General features: G+C 42.8%; 9 protein-coding genes across 9 annotated transcripts; 4 read left to right on the top strand and 5 right to left on the bottom strand.

Annotated features, from left to right (window-relative positions):
- Positions 1 to 36: 36 nt before the first annotated feature.
- FA14DRAFT_121627 (putative LEU4-2-isopropylmalalate synthase) lies at positions 37 to 1,953 on the bottom strand (the record flags this gene model as incomplete). The annotated part of the gene is made up of 1 exon (XM_025496472.1): positions 37 to 1,953. The coding sequence occupies one exon, from the start codon at positions 1,951 to 1,953 to the stop codon at positions 37 to 39; it is 1,917 nt and encodes a 638-aa protein (XP_025356268.1).
- Positions 1,954 to 3,183: 1,230 nt separating this feature from the next.
- On the top strand, positions 3,184 to 4,983 carry FA14DRAFT_121732 (alcohol oxidase; the record flags this gene model as incomplete). Its single annotated transcript, XM_025496479.1, has 1 exon — positions 3,184 to 4,983. One exon carries the CDS (start codon positions 3,184 to 3,186, stop codon positions 4,981 to 4,983), a length of 1,800 nt encoding a protein of 599 aa, XP_025356267.1.
- A 296-nt stretch (positions 4,984 to 5,279) lies between these two features.
- FA14DRAFT_121646 (acyl-protein thioesterase 1) lies at positions 5,280 to 6,213 on the top strand (the record flags this gene model as incomplete). The annotated part of the gene is made up of 4 exons (XM_025496475.1): positions 5,280 to 5,495; positions 5,566 to 5,584; positions 5,669 to 6,055; positions 6,113 to 6,213. The coding sequence occupies 4 exons, from the start codon at positions 5,280 to 5,282 to the stop codon at positions 6,211 to 6,213; spliced, it is 723 nt and encodes a 240-aa protein (XP_025356266.1).
- A 257-nt stretch (positions 6,214 to 6,470) lies between these two features.
- On the bottom strand, positions 6,471 to 7,830 carry FA14DRAFT_172554 (uncharacterized protein; the record flags this gene model as incomplete). Its single annotated transcript, XM_025500414.1, has 2 exons — positions 6,548 to 7,830; positions 6,471 to 6,488 (listed from the first exon to the last, which is right to left on the bottom strand). The coding sequence occupies exons 1-2, from the start codon at positions 7,754 to 7,756 to the stop codon at positions 6,471 to 6,473; spliced, it is 1,227 nt and encodes a 408-aa protein (XP_025356265.1). The 5' UTR covers positions 7,757 to 7,830.
- Positions 7,831 to 8,064: 234 nt separating this feature from the next.
- FA14DRAFT_49441 (uncharacterized protein) lies at positions 8,065 to 9,367 on the bottom strand. Its single transcript, XM_025502426.1, has one exon. The coding sequence runs from the start codon at positions 9,027 to 9,029 to the stop codon at positions 8,373 to 8,375; it is 657 nt and encodes a 218-aa protein (XP_025356264.1). The 5' UTR covers positions 9,030 to 9,367; the 3' UTR covers positions 8,065 to 8,372.
- A 795-nt stretch (positions 9,368 to 10,162) lies between these two features.
- Positions 10,163 to 11,572, bottom strand: FA14DRAFT_160900 (uncharacterized protein). Its single transcript, XM_025498879.1, has one exon. It carries the CDS (start codon positions 11,548 to 11,550, stop codon positions 10,636 to 10,638), a length of 915 nt encoding a protein of 304 aa, XP_025356263.1. The 5' UTR covers positions 11,551 to 11,572; the 3' UTR covers positions 10,163 to 10,635.
- A 2,256-nt stretch (positions 11,573 to 13,828) lies between these two features.
- Positions 13,829 to 15,688, bottom strand: FA14DRAFT_146046 (amino acid transporter). Its single transcript, XM_025497298.1, has one exon. It carries the CDS (start codon positions 15,602 to 15,604, stop codon positions 13,865 to 13,867), a length of 1,740 nt encoding a protein of 579 aa, XP_025356262.1. The 5' UTR covers positions 15,605 to 15,688; the 3' UTR covers positions 13,829 to 13,864.
- Positions 15,689 to 16,848: 1,160 nt separating this feature from the next.
- FA14DRAFT_160899 (asparaginyl-tRNA synthetase) lies at positions 16,849 to 18,758 on the top strand. The gene has a single exon (XM_025498878.1). The coding sequence runs from the start codon at positions 17,021 to 17,023 to the stop codon at positions 18,674 to 18,676; it is 1,656 nt and encodes a 551-aa protein (XP_025356261.1). The 5' UTR covers positions 16,849 to 17,020; the 3' UTR covers positions 18,677 to 18,758.
- A 1,135-nt stretch (positions 18,759 to 19,893) lies between these two features.
- On the top strand, positions 19,894 to 20,709 carry FA14DRAFT_112158 (uncharacterized protein; the record flags this gene model as incomplete). The annotated part of the gene is made up of 1 exon (XM_025495971.1): positions 19,894 to 20,709. A coding segment is annotated over one exon (816 nt), but the record flags the coding sequence as incomplete, so codon positions are not given.
- Positions 20,710 to 20,781: the final 72 nt, after the last annotated feature.

The following is a 20,781-nucleotide window of genomic DNA, read 5'->3' as shown; positions in this document are numbered from 1 at the left end:
ATACAACAGCGAGAGAAAAGAAAGCATGCGAAATGATTACTGAACTGCAGCTTGTGCTTGATCGAAAACAGCTTTACCAGCTTCAAGATTGGCAAGAGCACTCAAAATAGCTTTCAAACTTGAAGCAGTAATGTCCACATCGATACCCACACCCCACCATCCTTCTTTGCGTACCGTACCACCATTTTGATTTGCTTTGTTTTCTTCTGCACCGACCAATTCGACATAAGAAGCAGCTTGACTTCTTGTTTTTTCTTTGCTAGCTTTTTGCGAAGCAGGAGCAATAATTCCTGCTCTGTCGATAGCATGTTCATTGTATTCACGAACATTTGCAGAGATACCGAATGCACTTTCCAAAGCATCCAACATTGCACTCAAAGGACCATTTCCACGTCCAGAAATCTCGTGAGATTTGCCGGCACACAAAACAACCGCATCCAAGCGAACGTAACGTGGTGTTTCTGCTCCAGGATCTTCGTTCGATCGGTTTGACGATAGTGAGCTGATGCTATGCTGCAAGCCATTCGCGCTGTTTGGTGTTTGTGGTAGATCGTCAGACATGCGGAAAGAGCGCAAAACGTATTTACCTTCATTCTTTCCGGTCGTCAAGCTTGGAACGTGGTATGTACTTGTAAAGATGTTGGTAATATCATCAATCGTCATTTCCTTACCTGTACGATCAGCGACTTCTTGTACAACTTGATAAAATGCGATTTGCATACGACGAGGCAAATCGAGTGCAAGACTTTGGGCCACCAAATAAGCCACACCACCTTTTCCACTTTGACTGTTGACACGGATCACAGCTTCGTATGTTGCACCAAGGTCGGCTGGATCGACTGGCAGATAAGGGACGTCCCAAACTGGGTTTCCCTCTTCTTTGCGTTTCTCCTGTGCTGCGAAACCTTTCTTGATAGCATCTTGATGGGACCCGCTGAAGGCTGTGAAGACCAATTCACCGGCATAAGGATGACGAGGATGGACAGGCAAGTCATTGCAGCTTGTAACGACATCAACAACAGATTGCAGATCACTTAGATCAATCGGTCCGGGTTTAATGCCTTGTGTGAATTGATTGAGAGCCAAGGTGACTAGATCGACATTACCTGTACGTTCTCCGTTACCCAACACGCATCCTTCGATACGATCTCCACCGGCCAAGCACCCTAATTCAGCCGCTGCTACAGCACATCCACGATCGTTGTGGGGATGCAGAGAGATGATGATTTCCTCACGTTTGGAAATATGTGTGCAGAAATATTCAATCTGATCAGCGTAATGATTTGGAGGCCCAATCTCGACTGTTGCTGGAAGGTTAAAGATGATCTTATTATCGACTGATGCTCTTCCCCATGCTTTTCGTACTTCTTCACAAAGACGAACGGCAAAGTCCATTTCGGTTTGAGTGAATGTTTCGGGACTGTATTCGTACTTGAAATTTGTTCCTCCGTTTTCAGGCTTGCTGTAGTGATCGATAAGCTCTCTGACTAGATTTGTATGTGTAACGGCCAATTCAATTGTTTTGTCTTGTGAATTTCCAAAGACAACATTTCTGAAAAGGGGAGATGAAGCATTGTACATATGCATGATAACATTCTTGGCACCTTTGATGGATTCGAATGTTCTTCGAATCAATTCCTCGCGTGCTGGTGTGAGAACTTGAATGTAAACATCATCTGGAATCATTTTTTGTTCGATGATCGTTCGTACAAAGTTGAAATCCGTATCAGAAGCACTTGGGAAAGCGACTTCGATTTCCTTGAAACCGATTTCGACTAGCTTTGAGAAAAATCTTAACTTTTGTTGCTGTGACATTGGATTTACCAAAGCTTGATTTCCATCTCGTAGATCGACTGAAGTCCAAATTGGAGCAGTCTTTTGTACCTTTGTTGGCCATTGTCTGTTTGGCATATCCAATGGCTTGTATGGAGCATACTTTTTGCCGGGATCCATACCGAAGCAGTGATTCGACATGATGAATATTCAATATCCCACACTAACAAAAACAAAAGATGATTGTAGATGATGAAGAACAAAGTAGACAAGCATTCATTCTCTAATTAAAACGTGTGGAAAAAGAGTTCATTTTTGCTTCACTTTCTCAGTGTGGAGAAATGCCCTTTTTTTCCTAGTCATTTCCCGATTATGCTTTCTCTTTTTTTTTTCTTCCTTCTTAAGCACGGGCTATTAGACTGTGCATGAATTAAGTAGCGTGTGTGCATGCCTATACTATGAATATAGCCAGCCCTTCTTCCCTCTCAGCCAGGACAATTTCTTCTATTCGGGGCACTACAGAATAATCGTGCACGCCGCCAACAAGGAGCTCCGCTATACGCGCCATTACAAAATGTAACTTCTTTGACATACCATCATTCGATCGGGAGTGGAAGATGCTTTCGGATAATGATAACGATTCCAATGTTAGCGAGACGATCCGCATGAATGTTCCGAACTCGAAAGTCAGCTGATAGCACGCCAACCGAGTTTATGGACGATCGTTGAGATATTTATATTGGCCGATGTGACAAACGCTCAAACGCTCTTTCCAATCTTCACACCATACACAGCTTCAAACCTTATTTCAATCTTCCTGGCCGAAACTTTATTGTTCAGGTCTGTGATAGGCTAAAGCAATGCATAAATGATCAGCGCCCGATCTTAAGGAGAACAATTTGAATATATGCACTCATTCGTAAATCCAGGCATGACAATCTCTACATGGATGGTCAGATTCCGTGACACGGGTAAACATCATAGCAAAGGGGAGCTCATTAAACACGAATCGAAATAAGAATACGGAAGCCGTTTCCAAGAAATGAAGGAGGAATGTATGGCGCTCCACCACGGAGATGTCATTTCGCCATATACTTGTATTATGGGAAAAGATGACCCCTTGGAGTGTTATCTAAAAGGAGTATTATTATTTGCTTGGTAAAGTACCTTTCGCGGGTCCGCAACGTTTATAAATGAGCTTTCCGCATTTATTTATAAGTAAGCACTTATTATGATAAATGCAAATTTGCCCACTTTCCATTCTCCTCTCCAACTACTCTACAAAGCAAGATGATTCGCTCTCTTTCCACCTTTTCATTAATCTTTTTTGCCATTCTCTATTCTGAAGTGGTGATCGCATTGAACGTTAATGCTAATGCTCATGCGACTTTCGGTCACAACAAAAGGCGAATGCCTTCGGGTGCCATCAGCGATCCCACTCCTATCAATGGAGCAACGTTTGATTACATTATCATTGGAGCTGGAAATGCAGGAATGCCATTGGCAAACAGATTAAGCGAAGATTCATCAAAATCCGTTTTGGTTATCGAAGCTGGTGGTGATGTACGTTATGATGACACAGTTCGAATTGCGAATGAAACGTATGGAGATAACAAAAAGAATCCTGATCATAGTTGGATTTATCCTGCCGTTATGCAAATTGAAAATACGAAACCCGATGTTTGGTTTGGTAAGGGAATTGGAGGTTCAACAAACGTTAACGGTCAAGTCTGGAACGCTCCTTCTAAAGCACAAGTTGAAGCGATTGCCAAATTAGGTAACGATGGTTGGTCATGGGAGGATTTGCTTAAGTATTATAAACGTGCACAAGATTATCATCCTCCTTCGGCTGAATTGGCAGCCGATCCTGGTGTAACATATGATCCCGAAGTACACAATTCAGGCGGTCCAGTTACAATCAGTCATCCAAACATTACATTTGTCCCTCAAACACAATCAGTCTTTGTTAAAGCTGTTAAAACTGCATTGGGAATGGATCGTGCACAAGATTTGCAATCGGGAGATAATGTTGGTGTAGCATTCGTTGCTCAAACCATTCATCCTAATTCTACATTGCAACGTGTCAGTTCTGCAACTTCATACTTTACCCCTATCGAAAACAGTCGTTCAAATTTGGTAATCTTACTCAAAAGTCGAGCTACAAAGATCATCTGGGATGACTCCGCCAATGGAACCGATGCAAAAGCTATTGGTGTTGAATTTCAACAATACCAAGGCGGTCAAACGTTCACGGCTAAAACAAGAGGTGAAGTGATCCTTTCAGCTGGAGCGATGCGATCTCCCTTCCTTTTGGAACTATCGGGTGTCGGTGATCCAAGACGATTAAGTACGATCGGTATCGCTCCAAAGGTGAATTTGCCAGGTGTAGGCTTAAATCATATCGAACAATATCAAGTTGGAACAGGCGCACCTGTACTCAACATTTCATGGCACGGATTTGGTGCTTCAAGCAGTATTGCTCAATCTAATGCTATTCAGTTGTTTGGCAAGAATGTCACTGAAGTCGAAAGTTACGTTCGTTCTAAGCATGCTACTTGGGCACAAGATCAAGTAAACGGAGGTGCAGCTTATAATGTAGAAGGTATTATGAAGCAATACGAATTGATGACAGATGGTATATTCTCCAATCAAGTCCCGATCGGTGAAAACTTCTTTGGCAATGGATTTTGGGGACCGCTTTCTTCCTTATCGATGTCTATGTATGTCTTGACACCTTACAGTCGAGGATACGTTCATGCAATCTCAAGTAATCCATGGAGCGATCCTGTCTTCAACCCTAGATTCTTCACTGTTCCATTTGATATGGATATGGAAGTGGCTCATCTGCGTTCTGCCCGTAAGATCTTCAACACGACAGAGATGCAATCAATTATGTACAACACAACATTTTCACCTTTATGCAATTGCACTTTGGATTCAGCAGAAGAATATGGATTCTTACGTTCGCATGCAATTCAAAGCTATAGCACTTTAGATCATTCCGTTGGAACATGCTCGATGATGCCAAAGGAGTATGGAGGAGTTGTGAATTCCAAATTTATGGTTTATGGTACGCAAAACCTTCGAGTTGTAGACGCAAGTATCATTCCAATGCAATTAAGCGCTCATCCACAGGCCACGGTGTATGCTATTGCAGAAAAGGCTGCTGATATAATCAAAAATCAGCACACGAATTCCACTCAGAGCTGATAGCAATCTCGATGAACAGTAGCAATGAACTATTTTTCCTCCATCAAGTACAATAAGAACAAATATCTTACCTTTTTATCCTTGTAATTACCTGCTTCTTATGCTTTCAGCCAAATGAGAATCGTCAATTCACCTTTACATGGCCCAAGCGCGTATACTTGCTTGTGAAATTTCTCTCCCCTTTCTTCCATCATCATTCCTTCGCCATTATTGTCAACATTCTTCGAAGAGGTCTTTATTGGGTATTTATTGTATATTTAAGCTATACACTTTGGATTTACATACGACAAGCAAAGATGACAAGTAAAAGCTTGCTAAAGACGATCGTTTTACCACCCTCTTCTGGAGGTCAAGCCACAGCTACATTGATCTTTGCACATGGTTTAGGTGATACAGGTGCAGGATGGTACGATGTCGCTCAAATGCTCTCTAGAAGGCCAGCTTTGAAGCATGTTCGATTCATCTTGCCCAATTCTCCCGTTCAACCTGTTTCGCTCAACATGGGTATGAAGGTAAGTGGGAAGAAGGAAAAAATGCTCAACCTTTATAATCTAACGTCTTACTTTCTTGCCCTTTTCTCAGATGCCTTCTTGGTTCGATAGTAGGTCTTCAGCATCTTGTGTGCACTAAGAGAGCTAATCTTCAGTCGAGCGATGCATACTGACACACCCTCTTCCGCCCACAGTCACATCACTTGACGACGTTTCAGGATCCGAAGATGAAGCAGGACTACGACAAAGCGCTGATTCGATCAAAGCATTGGTCGATGCAGAAGTAGATGGATCAGGTTCAGGTCTGGACGGGAAAGGTATTCCATCAGATCGTGTAGTCGTTGGCGGTTTCAGTCAAGGTGGTGCAGTTTCTCTTTTGGCCGGCTTAACACATTCTCCACCCGTTGCTGGAATCATTGCTTTGAGCACTTGGTTACCTTTACGTGCAAAACTTATTGCTCCCTACCTGGCCAAAGATGCTGATCAAGTTCCCGTCTTTATGGGTCATGGAACGGCTGACCCTGTCGTTCGACATGAATTCGGTTCAAGAAGTGCGAAATTCTTACGAGCTGGTGATGGAGGTGGTCAGGGATTAGGTTTGGGTACTTTCCGACAAGGTGAAAATGGTAAATGGAGAGGAGTCTGGTCTGAAGATTATCCGGGAATGCCTCATAGTGCATGCCCAGAAGAAATTGAACATGTTGGTGAATTTTTGGAAAAGATTGTGCCAGCACAGTAGATCATGTAAAATGACAAAGCAAATTAAGAATACAATTAAAAAGTACAATATCATACAGATTTCATGAAGGAAGAACAACGCCTCCATTTTTTTCGATAGCTTCATGAGCTGCTCGCCATCGCTCTTCGTCTTCCGTTCGCTTGATTTCTGCTTCGAGGCGTTCGACTTCCGAATGGACTTCAGAAGTGAAGCCTGCGTATGCATCAGAATCAACAAATTGCTTCCAGTATGCCGCATAGAATACTATCTTCTTGCGATCAGCCTTTGAGGCGATACTGCAGATGTCGCTCAGAAGACAAATCATCTTGCTATTGTCTTCATTCTCAAGTCGTACCTTTGAAATTGGAAGGAAAGGCTGTTGGACTTCCTTGAATAAGAATTGCATCATTTCTGCCGGCTTTTCTCCAGCATCTGCACCCAATCTGGCAAGAAGCCACAGCGTCACATCCTCTCCATTGCTCAGAATAGTTCGCGACAAATCATCATTCTTGTCGTGGGACTTACTGGTGATCAAGAATGGCACGAGCTGAGAGAAGAGTTTTCGGATGAAGGTAAGTTCGGTTTGTTCTTCCACCTTCTCGTTCTGCAAACCAGCAAGATCATCTACGTCCACATGTCTGAGAATGTAGACATAGCTCAAAGCAACAAGCAAGATGTTCCATTGTAACTCTCTCCCTTGAGGTCTGCCCTGCATCCCCTGGACGATTGCTTGAACATCTTTGGAAAATTTGTCGGAAACTTCAGGCGTTTTCTGATCTGTGCAATTAACATCAGACACGCTCCACCATTTCGCTGCAATGCTCGTTTGCTTTTCTCCTTCTTCTTCTTCTGACCTGAGCTCATTGCCTCCTGCAAGACGACCGCCATTCATTTCAGCCTGTCGAATCATCGCTTGGAACTGCTCTCGTTCTTCGGCACTCAGCATGGCCAACAATTCTTGCGTATTTGCAGTCTCTAGATCTATGCCTGCCCTCACAGCTGTTTGCAGAACATCTTCCCATTCATACTCCTCGGATTCGTCATCGTCTTCTTCGTCTCCTGAATCCTCGCTAGTCTCATGAGGATTGTATAATTGTGGTTTTCGGGTTTGTGAAGAAGCCTGTTTGACATTCATGTCCAATTTTTGTATTCTTCTCAAAACGTCCATCATCTTTTCACGTTCTTCTTCATCGACAAAAGCATTTTCACCATCACCTTCATCTTCCTTTGCATGTCTTTCTTCGTCTAATGCTTGTTGTATAAAAGGTTTTGAACATCTTTCATGTTTTGTATGACGAAAACACGTTACCGAACAATAAGGGATATTGCATTGAGGACATGTATATGGTGATGGTCGTATACGACAGATTGCACAAAGTAGTCCTGAAGCTTGCGTGGGTTTTTGCTCTTTTTCATCCTCTTCCTCCCCACCAATACTCGAATCAGGCCTTGGCACGATCCCATCTTCTACCTCTTCTACCAACCCCTTCCTCTGCTTTGCAGCATTGTGAAGAATACCATTCACCGCTCTCTTCTCCCTTCCGATCCCCAGTAGTCCATCCATCCGTGTCCTGTAAGCCGTAGGTGGTGGTATTGTGGCAAGAAGAATAACACCTCTCAAAAATAATCTTTGTGGAGCGTATCTCACGCGCTCCTCCAGAAATTCAAGCTCATATCATTGACAAGAACTTGATGAATAAAAAGTTCAGTCTATTAATCCTTAAACAATCCGACTCTTTTCGCCTTTCTCAAATTTGAACGATGACATTAAAATGATTATTTGAAGCGGAACATTGGGTAAATCGAGTATATAAAAAAATGAAGAAATTCTGATGCTATACAAATGCCTGTTTTTTTCTCTAGAAACTATGGAAAGAAATGAATGTGCGTATTCGATAAGCACAAAAAAGAGGTGCGTATATGTGTGTTGTGTGGTTGAGTGAGAGAAAGAGGGATGTTATCGGAATTGATCATTTCAAATGATAATATGCCTTATACCAGCCGGGGTAAGACATGCGCCGCGCTGTGCTGTGATGATTGACCAAGTGGGGGGAGGGAGTGTCCTGAAGGTGCAGGATATGCAAGTGCCTGAAACGAATGATGGTGTGTATATCTGGATGATCCCCCAAAAAAAAGTGTCCATAAATGTTGTGATCCTCACAGAGAGCAAAGAGCGATCATCATGATTTAGCATCACCGCTACCTTCTGCTCCGACTGAATTGAGAACTTCTTGGTATAATTGTTCTGTTGGCAACATTGCTGGCGGTCTTTCTACTAACCACATCACATTCTTTGCTGCTCCTGCTTGTCCATTTCCTCCATCGTTGTACAATGTCATTGCATATGCTGAACCGCCTCCCGATTGGAATCCTGGATGAGGATCGGTGTAGATGTTCCACATAGGTATCAATTCGAATTGACTGTAATGAAACATCTGTACTGTTTGTCCTGCACATGGGCTGATAACTTGAACGAATCCATCGGCTGGGAAAGGTGAAAGAGACAAAGAGTTGTTTGCGTTAAAGGTAAACTTTCCGTGTTGCCATGATAGTGCTGCAGTGAAACATCTGTTAACTTGTGGATTTGATTTATAGGTAAATGTTGAAGTTTCAAAGAATCCATCATCTGTGAAACTGTATGAGGTTCCTGAAGTTGAAGGCATTGTGAAATTCTTTGTGATCGGATTGAAGAATCCTAGTCCTGTTCGAACGTGACCTGATCCGGTTGACCATGTTCCTGATATACCTGTCACATTATTGGCGAACGTTTGTCCAAGTGTAGATCCTGTCAGTAGTCCTGTGATGAGAGCCAAAGAGGCGATATATGAACGCAACATTGCTGTAAACCGGAGCTGGGTTTTATGAGATGGCTGGATGAATGCTGAAGTGTCCAAGTAGATCGCCGTCAAAAGAGTGATGTATTGAGCAAAGCTAAATCAAATTGATCTGCAACTAGTGTTTGTTGGATGCCGGATGGATGATCTCAAAAAGTGAAGACTAAATGAGCTTGGACCTCAAGATTGCCGAAAAAGATGAGGATCTTGGTAAGAAAAAGAAGTTTTATTGGTGTTTTTGGGTTGTAATTGGAATTGTGTTTAAAAAGAAACGCTCAATATAGAATCGATGCGCGCGTTCAGTGTCCCTGTTCAGTTGCCTTTACAGTCGCGTTTCGCTGTTCTTTTTTGCTCCGCCCGTTCTCTTTTCTTGATTAATTAGACGAAAAGTGATCCAAATGATGATGATGATGAGATAAAATAGGAGGAAGGAGTTACCTATAATAATCATCTTTTCTTTTTAACACTTTTCTACTCGCCCTGTTCCCTCTCCATGCCTTTTTTCGCCTGCAAAAGGGGATCGGTGGATGAAATTTCATCTCTGCTTCGCGCAAAACACGGCTAAGATGCCCAATTGCGTACGTATATACTGTGATCGGAAACGGTACCGCTAAAGAGCAATTTTGACAGACACACCCTGGAGGCAGTGTACAGCCGTCAAACAAAAAGAAAGAAAGTATGAAATACGCGCTAAAGAAATTCTGCTTAAATGCTTCAACAAACACTTCACCCTTTGTACATACATACGCCGCTCCGCCCCCTCTTTCTCTCTGCCTGGCTGCCTGCCTTCAATCCATCCACCGATACCAGCTGCGTGCGTTGTTCAAGAAGGGGAATGTTGTACGCAGCTGCTCCGCCTTACTGTCTGTAAATGCAGTTTTAAACAAGTACTTTGTACACCTGTACAAGAAACACGCTATTTGCCTTTGAACCGACGGTATTTTCACAACATTCACTTTGCAAGTCATTTTGCAAGTTTATAAATTTCACCGTTTATGCATACACCGCAGGTGGCGTACTACAAAGAATTTCTGGGCATGCAATAATGAAAAACATACTTGCCATTCTTAAAAAAGGAACACATGAATTGATTATGTCATCCAAAACTCCTTCATCTTTCACATACTCACAAACATTGAAAGTCAAGAGATGATATTTCGAGATGTGATTATAGTAGTAAGGTACACAAATAGATTGATCGGGTAAATCAGAGGAAAAGAAGAGATAAAAATGAGAAAACAATGGCATGACGATCGGATGCGGAATAAGAAGGAAGAACGACAAGAAGACATAATCTGAAAAGAAATAAAAGAAAATGTACTTGCGCAGATTCTGAGGGAATTATATCTATAAAGAAGACAAATTATGATTGAAGAAGCATTGAGAGTTTGAGAGTTTTCGAGCCATTTTTGATCATGAAAAGAAAATTAAAAGGGGAATATGTGGATCTTTTGTTGAGATTTTCACCGTTTGTTGTTGTTTTCTTCTTTTGAATACGTTACCAGCCTCTGGTCCACGTTGCAACGTGGTGGGTATGAAGAGGACTAGAGGACTTGAATCATATCCGATCGATCGTCAAGAATTGCCAAAGAAAAGGCTATGAGAACCTTTACTTCTTTGGTGCAACTGCTGATCCGTTACCGTTGGCTTGTGGTGCAGCAGATGGGTTGACGATAGCCTTTTGCAAAGCGGGCAAAGATTGTTCACGGACGTATGTCAAAACATTCTTGAAACGTTGAATTGGTGGGATAGATGTGTCACGGGTTTCCTTTGCCAATGTTTCGTAAGCATCGTTGAAGGATTCAATCACTGGGCTAACACGTTTACGGCTCTCAGCTGGCAAGCTAGATGCAAATCCACGAACACGTTCCAATTCAGCAAAGATTGCATTGGACAATCCTTGAGCACGGTGAATGCCTGCTTCTCCTTCGGCCTTGGAGCGAGAGCTGATGGAATCAATTGTCTTTGCCAAGTTTGTTTGCAAGTTGCTCACGATCTCTGTAGCACGAGCCAAGTATGCGTTTTGGTTCTTGAGTTCTTGGAAATGAGCATTTGCTGAATCGTAAGCAGGTGCAACACGAGCGTTGTACAAAGATTTGGCAGGTGCAAAGACACGTTCATCGTATGCCTTTTGTGCTGCTGCCAAGTAAGCATGGACGAAAGCAACGGCTTGATCAGCAGGTTGACGAGCATCAGAGACGACCTTTTCAGTTGTTGCATGGAATGGGTATGGGAATTTTGATTCAGCAAAGTCCAAACCCTTTACGGCGTAAGCATCCAAGAAAGCCAATTGAGGTTGCAAACGAGTTGTAACTGGTTCAGCAGCTTTGAGGGAGGATGAGACAACACTTTCACCGAAATGATAAGGTTGAGCCAAGAAAGAGTGAGATTCAATTGTTGATTGAGCAAAGTTGAGACTTTGAGCAACAATTGGGACTTGAGTGATACGGTCGATAGCTTGACCGTATTGTTTGGATGAGCTTGCACCGTTGGTGGCTGCTGGAGTTGCGCTGACGGCTGCCATTGTGTATGAAGAAGTTTCTATTCTGCAACAAAAGAATAAAAATAGAGGAGATGGTTAGTAAAGAAGAAGAAGAAAAAAGTGGGAGGAGGGTAGAATTGATTGGGGCATTTACACTTGTGCGCGCAGAGGTCCGTGTCCTCCTCCGTAAAGATGAATAAATGAAGTACTGCTGAATTGCCTTGCCCAATTAAGGGATCAGATCCATCGGGGATCAACAGATAGAGAGATAGAGGGAGAGCTAGGACTTTGGATAGTGCTGTGAAAGAGAGTGCCGGGAATGCGATGCGATGCCATGAAACCCCATATATCTCTATGCATTCAAATGCAAGTAAGTGTGTAAACCATACATGAATCACCCCATGACCTTGGTACAATCAAACAATTGATTGCAATCAGCCAGCATCGGCGCCTTCCCTTTTGTTATTGTTGAAAGCGTGAGAAGCAATGACCTTTCTCGCAATAAAATCCAAAAGTTTCGCCGAATTTTAGAGTGAAAAAGAGCGCGTGTGCAGAGCTCTCACCACAAAGGTGCATAGAAAAGCCAAGCCAAAAAAAGAGTAGAATCGACTAGCGCGATCGCACGCCACAAATAGGCAAAATGCATTCATACACACACAGCATTTATCAGGCACGCCATCTTCAAAAGAAAACAATCAAATGGCATAAGCTGACGAAACCGGCAGGGATTTCGTCACATTCCAATTGAGAGTGTGATCTTTTGGATTGCTGTTGATTGCTAAATGATGAATCATTTGTAGCATATATGCGACGGCGCCCTCACATTGTGACGATATACGAGCGGCGCTAGTGGCGAGATAAGGTTTTCTGGGCGTAGAGGAGGGGAAAAGATAAGAAAGATGATACTCACTGTAAGTTTGAATGGGAGAAGGCGATCTACGCGCAATGAGGATTTGATTGATGGTGATGGTAAGAAGAAAAGAAACTGATGACGAGGATCAATTTGTACTTATCTATCTTTTGGAGCAAAGTTCGATTTTTAAGATTCAACCCTCGCTTTCATACATGGAGAAGTGTGTACGCACGCACGCACGCACAGATGGGGCAAAAAAGAACAGAGGTTGAGATAACATGCCTATCCGTGCATATTCCCCTTTGTTGTGCTTTCAGAATTGGGTGATTTGTGAAATGAGAATCTTACTTCAAAATTTAATTTCCAAGTCTTTTTCGGAAATGTTGTATGTGTATGCATTGTGTGTGAAAAAATATAGTTTAAATCTTTGCTGCATACACATCTTGACAGAGAGAGAGAGATGGGTTGCAAAATAGCGTGTTAAGTATCAACCCTTGCCACACAGGCCTCCTCCTCTCGCTTGTTAGGCTAGGAGCACGTAAGTACAAGCAGGAACAGAACACGTTTACTTGAAGCGTTGAAAGCTGAGCTGAAGAATGTTGCTAATTAACACACCAAACCACGACTCAATTGCCGAAATTGTACGTGTGAAAGCAAGGCAGATTAGCGGCAGTGCAAAAGCAAACAACGATAACGCGTGAAAAGTGTATTATTGCATAGCCTTAAAACTTTTGTATGCTATGCTTGTCAAGTCACCGGCATAAACAAGGATTTCCTTCTTCTTCTTCTTCTTGCCATACTAAACAGGGTTGTTCTTTCTGGCTCTCGAGAAAAATTAATTTACGTACGGATAGTACGGAAATTCGAGTTCCTTTTTCTCACTGTGAACCTTCACTAAATTGTGGCTTCTTCTAAAACTCGTTCCTTGACAACATGGGGAACATCCTTTCCCCGTGAAAGATTAAATACTGATTTGATTAGGTGATCATCGGAATACTCCTTCGCTTCGATCGCCATTTTCGGAGGAATTGTTCATACATCTCTTCCGACTTTTCACGAGAAATACATAATTAATCTAAGTATTTTTGATAGTAGATAAGATAACAAATGAGTTACTCTTTCCGGCTGTCCGGTCCTTTTTGAGAACGTTCTTTAGCACACTTTTTCATCGCTTAAGATCTTACATACTTTGTTCCCACGCTTGATGTTCTCGCTAATCATTAATACTTCCATTGCATTCCATCTTCTACGATGCACAGATCCACGGGCTCATATTCCTCGCCTCATTCCGCTTTCTGCCGGTTGATCTAACCGGCTGCTGTACGAATGGCATCATCTTAACGCAGGTACAACAATGTAACCACTCATTCGGTCACCCTCTCACCCCATTTTTATATAATCAATGACAAATTCAATTCCGTTTTTATATACATTTTTGGATATTTGCATGAAAAAGATAAAACAGAGAGAAAAAACACATCCTTGCAGTCCACAAATGAGTCTCTATTTCTCCTCTTGGACGACTCGTTCCTTTTCATGCTCTTCATGTCCGATAATATTGTTATCAGCATCGGTAACGATACCAAGCTTTTCGGCCATCTCCTTTGTAAGGGTAGAACGAGGTCCATGGTAATGACGATGAGCATAAGCAAAGTACCAAATACCTGTAACAATCAAGACGCCAAACATGACGATTGCTCCCCAATTCATTGAATTTTTATCAACCGAAGAGTAAAGTGGGAAACTTAAAACTGTTGTTTCAAACAAAACCCAAAAGACCGAAATCCAAACAATCGTTCTTGCCCACCATTTTCTGCCCATAAAGAATGGTCCAGGTTGGAATTGAACGTCTGGATGATGTTCGAAAAATTGTCGGGCAAGGATTGGGATGATGTAAGATAAATCCATTCCGATCGCTGCCAAAGAGAAAATGGCCAAAACGGCAGTGTAATTGATGAATGAAAGGCATCCCAACAATAAACACAAAACCACAACGAGCCAAACTGCATTGACAGTTGTTCCTGTTCTACGTTCGACACGAGCAAAGAATCCGAAATCAGGCAATCCACGATCACGAGAGAAAGCATAGAATGATCTTGCATTGGCTTGAATAGCAGTCGTCACGACGAACCAAGCGACTGAGCAAATGAATGGCCATAGAACCAAGAATGCTACCTTTCCACCTCTGTCGAACAAGATTTGTGCAAAACTCAATCCTCCAATCCATGTGTCTGGGGTACCTGTTGTAGCGACTTTACCTGAAGCGAAAACGTAGCAAATGTTAAGGAAGAAGCCCATAATACCTGTACTGAGGACAGCTGTGAAAATGGCAACTGGTGCAGCAATGGCAGCCTTTGAAATTTCTTCAGAAATATGAGCAGTAGCATCATAATCTGTCATGACGAATTGAACGGATTGCAAACCCAAGAAGAACACGAAACCGTTGCTTGACCAGCCGGACTGATTAACAACGTCACCGAAAACGTATGATGCTGAATGCATCTCATCTTTTGGAGTGCGTGCAAGAACAAGGATAGAAGAAATGATGACCATACCAAAGTTGATGATGACATAACTTGATGTTAAGCCGGCCAACCAACGCGTAGGGAAACAGTTGATGAAACCGTGGATGATGAGAATAGCAGCATAAACGCCAAACGTTTGTGCTGTTGTAGGTGAGTATCTTGAATCAACCAAAACGGTAGCCCAAGCCAACATCATTTGTGCCAAACCGTATGCACTTCCAGCAATACCGGCGATTTGACCTGTAAAGTTGAGCCAACCTGTAATCCAGGCGGTGATTGCTCGATATCTCTTTGGAACCAATAAACCACTTGCAGAGTAAAGACCACCGGAAGAAGGATAAGCAGAAACGATTTCAGCGATAGATGCACCCAAAGTAAGGTTCATCACGGATCCCAAAAACCAAGCCCAAACGGTAGTTGCAGGACCACCATATTGAAAAGGCGTATTGAAAGTTGTTGCAACGGAAGAAATCAAACCCATAATACTGCATGCATAACTAAACGTACTGAAACTTCTAAATTCACGGGCAAATTCTGATTTATGACCTGTTCTCCTTGCCAATTCTGCATCATCGTCGTTTAATTCTTCATCGTTTGCTTGAACACGTCTTTCGGTTACTTTTGCTCCTACTATTTGATCGTTTCCTGCATTTCCGCCGAATTTGCGTTCGTTGGAAGAAGTGGAACCGGAATCACTCTTTTCGTTTGTGAGTGACATTGTCGGTGGAAGGTGGGGGGAGGGGGGATAAAGGTGAATGTATGCTTGATGGATTTCTCCGCGTTTAGATAGATAGTTGGCGGGAGTTGCCTTGGATTGATGATGGTGAAAGGGATTCGGTTGCAAGAAAAGAGGGATGCAATCGTTTAGGGAAATGCTGATGTATGTACCTGCTTTATACCTCTTTTCAAGTAAGAGAATTTTATTCTCAATTCAAATAAAAAGTACACTGGTTTAGTGGTGGTACCTGATTCGGCTTTTGCCTAGGAAGTACTGAATCAAGTTTGTTTAATACTGCTTTAGTGCCTTAGTCTTTCTTGCTTTCTTGGACGTGTTTTTTATTTTTTCTCTTAGTGGCTATTTTCCATAAGGATAGCATCGGCCGCTTAAATGTGAACCAGTGGGAGAAGTAAGTACTTTGCAGCGCGAATAGCATCGGACACAGGTGTGTCTACCCCGTTTACAGGATGCTTGACAAATTTCAAAATGAGGTCAGTATACCTGTCAGGGCTAGAATTCAGGCCTACGCGACGTATTTTGTTCAACGTGCATAACACCTGCTCTTCAGCCAAAAGAGACTTTATTCATTAATCAGGTACTCTATCCGATTGTTTGCATACAAGCGTTAGATAAGTACTGCTTAAACGCCTTATGCGCAGACAATGATAGCAGCATACAGCGGTACAAGCGGGATGCCATCCGAATTCATTTTATTATTCTACTCCTCCTCCCCTTTCATTTTCTAACGGGCACTTGGACTAGACCTTTGGCCGGAACATTGCGTGGGCGCCACAATTCCATTTTGACCCTGAAATTTGACCCGATTATTATTTCGGCATAGGAATTTATTTGTACGGCTGTCATTTGTAATATCTACGATGATCTGTTTGGATTGAAAAGAGATGATCTTGGACAATTTCATCAAGAATCAATTGCCAAGCAGACAAGAGACTATGAATAGATCGACAGAATATTCTTCCACTTCCTCCCTTTCATTCAACAGCGTGGGGTAATTTATTGCCAAAAACACAAAAATGATATGTTTGTCTCGGGATGCCGCCGCCACTGCCCGAATGTGATATACTTGTCCAGTGCCGGTATAATTAGAGAGTGGTGCAGTGCATCTTTTAGTCACGTGAGATTCACTCTATCGGCTTCAGCTCCGAGCCTGTACAGTGCCGCGGGCTTACATTGATAGCGCTTAACTGAGAGAATGTTAGCAGATCCAAGAAGAATGACTGATTGATACACATCACCTCTCATCCTTACTTTTGAAAGCCTCTTTTGTGGGGTGCTTGCTGTTTTTGTGGGACTGGAAGATATCAACATTATCCGCGGAAATGGAGAACTAAAGATAGGAAGATTGTCAATCAGCATTTGTGTTGCTTATCGACACAAAAGAGGTTATTCACGACAATGCTTGCAAGGTCAGGCATACGGAGGACGTCCTCTGAATGGGTCAGGTCGATAACAATTCCATCAGCATGCAAGTCGAGGTCTCAATCTGGATCTCGTATTGCACCTCTGTCTAGCTCAAATCGAAGAGCAGCCTACTCCAGTCTCGCCAGTGGATCTTCGCCTGTTGAAATAGCAAAGAGATTGAGCTTATTACGTCATATCGCTCAACAGAAGTTGCCATCTGAAGGACAGACACCCAGCCATCGGATCGCATGCTTTGTTCGATCGGTGAGGAAGCATAGAAATGTGACTTTTTTGGCAATCAGTGATGGCTCCCTATTGAGTGGAGAACAGCAAACTTTACAAGCAGTCTTGAGAGGATCACTGAAAGAACAATATGATAATCATCTTGCATCTGGAATTGCATTGGAACTGGTTGTTGAAGCGGCAAAGAGTAAAGGCCAAGGGCAAGATGTGGAATTGTTGGTGAAGGAAATGCAAGTTACAGGAGAGACTGATGCTGCAACATATCCTATTCGATTAGAACCTGTTTCAAAAGGTAATAGTAAAAGCCAAGAGCAGCAAAACATAAACGAAGCCCATACCATCGAAAGGTTGCGCCGAAATGCACATCTACGATCAAGAGATTTACGACATTCTGCAATCCTTCGAACGCGCGATGTGATGGAAGGTGGGGTGACTGATTACTTTCGTTCACAAGATTTCGTCAGAGTCGTGACGCCGGTCTTGACTGCATCGGATTGTGAAGGAGGGGGAGAAGTGTTTCGCGTAGAGGCTGCTACAAATTGGCCTTCAAAGGTGCAACCCAAAGATGGAAAGCAGCATTCGTTCTGGTCAGATTCACAAGCCTACCTTACAGTCTCCGCTCAATTGCATTTGGAAGCAATCACGATGGGACTAGGTAGAGCATATACCCTGTCGCCAGCTTTTCGCGCAGAAGGAAGTGCGACAAATCGACATTTGGCAGAATTTTGGATGTTGGAAGGAGAGCAAATCACTAGTCAAGATGCATCTGTTGCAATGGGTGAAGTGACAGATGTTGTGGAGGGAGTTGTCAGGAATGCCATTTTAGCAGTCATAGAGCGAAAGGAGCTTTTGCATCAACTTTCGTCGGACAAGCAAGCTTTCGAGGAGATTGCACAATATGCTACCGGGAAGAGATGGCAGAGGATCACATATACAGATGCTATTGAGCAGCTTTCATGGCAAGAGTCACCTTCACACAACTCTCCACCCAAATGGGGCGATTCTCTCTCTTCCGAGCAAGAAAGGTGGCTTGCACGAAATGGGCCGATCTTTGTGACGAACTATCCCAGTGCAGATAAGCCGTTTTATATGCTAGTCAATGACGATCAAAAGACGGTTGCATGCTTTGATCTTTTGGTGCCTCGAATGGGTGAATTGGTTGGAGGTTCATTACGTGAGACTCGATTGAACACCATACAAGAAAGGATAAAGACTATCTCACAACAAGATCAAGAAGGCATCTCTGATAAACTTGCATGGTATACCGACGATTTGCGAAAGTATGGATGTAACCCGCATGGAGGTTTCGGATTGGGTGTCGAACGATTGTTGGCTTGGATCACAGATACGGACAGCGTTCGAGATGTGATTACATTTCCCCGAGTTAAAGGTCCGCTTCATTTCTAGATCGGGCTGACTAGACTAATAATAGATGTTTTTGTAATTTTACTATTTCTGTACATTATCAAAATCAATCATCATAGAAAGAGTCTCGTGGCGTGATCCCGATTTGAGATATGGTACGACTGCAACCTCTCTGCTACAGAATGCCTGTCAGGGGAATCATGATCCCTATATATATCGATCCTGTAATGAATGCGGGGTATTATTAAGGGGTTGATCGAATTTGTGAGCAAGGTAAAATGGAGGAAATTCTAGGAGTAACAGGCATCTGTTCAAAAGACGGCATGTAAATTTCTTCGCCTTTGTGTTCCGAATTATTCCTTACGTTCGAGTTTCCATTTAATGATGGCCGGATGTAATGTTAAATCCGTTTAGACTGGTAAAATACCCCATGTTTAGCCTCTGTACCTAATTGGCGTGTAGCGCCTAAGAAGAGTTTAAAAACGCCACTGTTTTGTTGCATTGCGTGCGAATTGCAGAAAATTGAGCAATTATCTCCGGAAATGACGTGCGGACATTAACAAGTCATACGCCCAGGCAGACTGTTTACCTCCTTTTCTCCACCAACACAAAGAAATGTTTTATTCTTTCTCTCAAAGGAGACCGAAAAAAGATTTCCCCTTTTTATGAGGAACAGCCGGAATGAATATCAAGTATGCATGTACGCACGGCACTCGACCAGCGATCAATTTCGGCCCTAAGATAAAAAAAAAGCGGCCATTGCGTGATGAAAATCATAAGACTCCGTTACAATGAATGGCATATTATTCAGCCCAGAATATATGTTATAAGTAAGATGAATCTCAACTCGTTCCTCTTACCCCTGTACCATCATCATCTTTCGTTCTGGTTCGACCTTATCACTCATCACGATGCAAAGTGCTGGCATGAGTAGAACACAGAAGAGAGCCTCTTCTGAAGTGGAAGAGGTTCTTAATGCTCAATCACGTAGAAGGATTCCAGGTCAATTGGGAAGGACCCATTTCAAGATAGCACCCGGCTTATTACAATCCGATGACCATCAGCATCACCAACACAGCGAACATTCCTCTTCCGAGAGACGATATGATGAAGCATGGGAAAAGTGGTTCAAGAACGAAAGCTTGTCATCGTCCACACCTTCATACGAAGACTCTTGGAATCGCTGGTTCTCGAAACAGCAACAGCATCAAGTGGCTTCTTCTTCTGCCATTCAACAATCTGCAAAAGATCTCAAGACATTTGAAGAAGTGCCACGAGAGGCAACACGACCAATTATGTCGCGCCTTCCACTCAAACAAGGAGAAGACTTTGATGCAATTGCCGCTAATCCGACCGAAGGTGGAAGTTTAGATTATCTTTCATCTTCCAATGCTGTGGAAGTAGTTGGTGTTCATCCCGAAGCAAAAGTGAGCGACTCGGTGACTTATACGCGAGCACGACTACCGGAATTAGATGAAGAATCATTTCACCTCTGGAACGCTTTGCATCACCTTAGAGGGATTTCAAACGATTATGCCGAGGGATACGAAGCGGCGGCAAACAAGAGAGCACACGGCAAACAATCACAAGCAGCACCACATCCAATCTCGGATGAAATGGATGCAACACAATGCCCGGCATTCAATGCGCCAACATCAACGGCGTCCGATCGTGCATTAGCATTGGTAAAGCGAATCTTCAACTGGTCGGAACTTCCAAGTTTACCTGTAGAAGATGAGTATACATGGTATGGAGTTGCATTTCGCTCCAAACGTCGAATTGGAAGTGAATCTTTGAATTTGTATGAAGCAGACAGACGATCACACGAAGAAGCAGTTGATTCGGGTGGTTTGTTGATGTATTGGTACGGAAGTCCAAACGAATCAACAGGTCATAATTTGGCAACTTGTATTTGGACAAACAGACAAGATGCAATTCGTGCTTCTGCTTTGCCACTTCATGCTCGCGCTGCTGCTCATGCTCTCAAAGCGTATGAGAGTTTTGAATTGAACCGATATGCACTTCGAAAAGTCAAAGGAGAGACCCAATTACGATTAGAAGAATGGACGGAAGAGGTCTAGACAAACAATAGAGCAAATAGAATTTACCCGAGAGACCTACTCATACAGCATTTGTAACATATTCAT

Source organism: Meira miltonrushii, assembly GCF_003144205.1.
Source record: "Meira miltonrushii strain MCA 3882 unplaced genomic scaffold FA14scaffold_2, whole genome shotgun sequence".
Lineage (NCBI taxonomy): Eukaryota > Fungi > Basidiomycota > Exobasidiomycetes > Exobasidiales > Brachybasidiaceae > Meira > Meira miltonrushii.
Note: the sequence above shows the minus strand (reverse complement) of the source record. Positions and strands in the feature narration are given on the sequence as shown.

Bases quoted from the DNA above. Each gene is read 5' to 3' on its own strand.
- FA14DRAFT_49441 (XM_025502426.1), bottom strand. From the start codon at position 9,029: ATGTTGCGTTCATATATCGCCTCTTTGGCTCTCATCACAGGACTACTG.
- FA14DRAFT_160900 (XM_025498879.1), bottom strand. From the start codon at position 11,550: ATGGCAGCCGTCAGCGCAACTCCAGCAGCCACCAACGGTGCAAGCTCA.
- FA14DRAFT_146046 (XM_025497298.1), bottom strand. From the start codon at position 15,604: ATGTCACTCACAAACGAAAAGAGTGATTCCGGTTCCACTTCTTCCAAC.
- FA14DRAFT_160899 (XM_025498878.1), top strand. From the start codon at position 17,021: ATGCTTGCAAGGTCAGGCATACGGAGGACGTCCTCTGAATGGGTCAGG.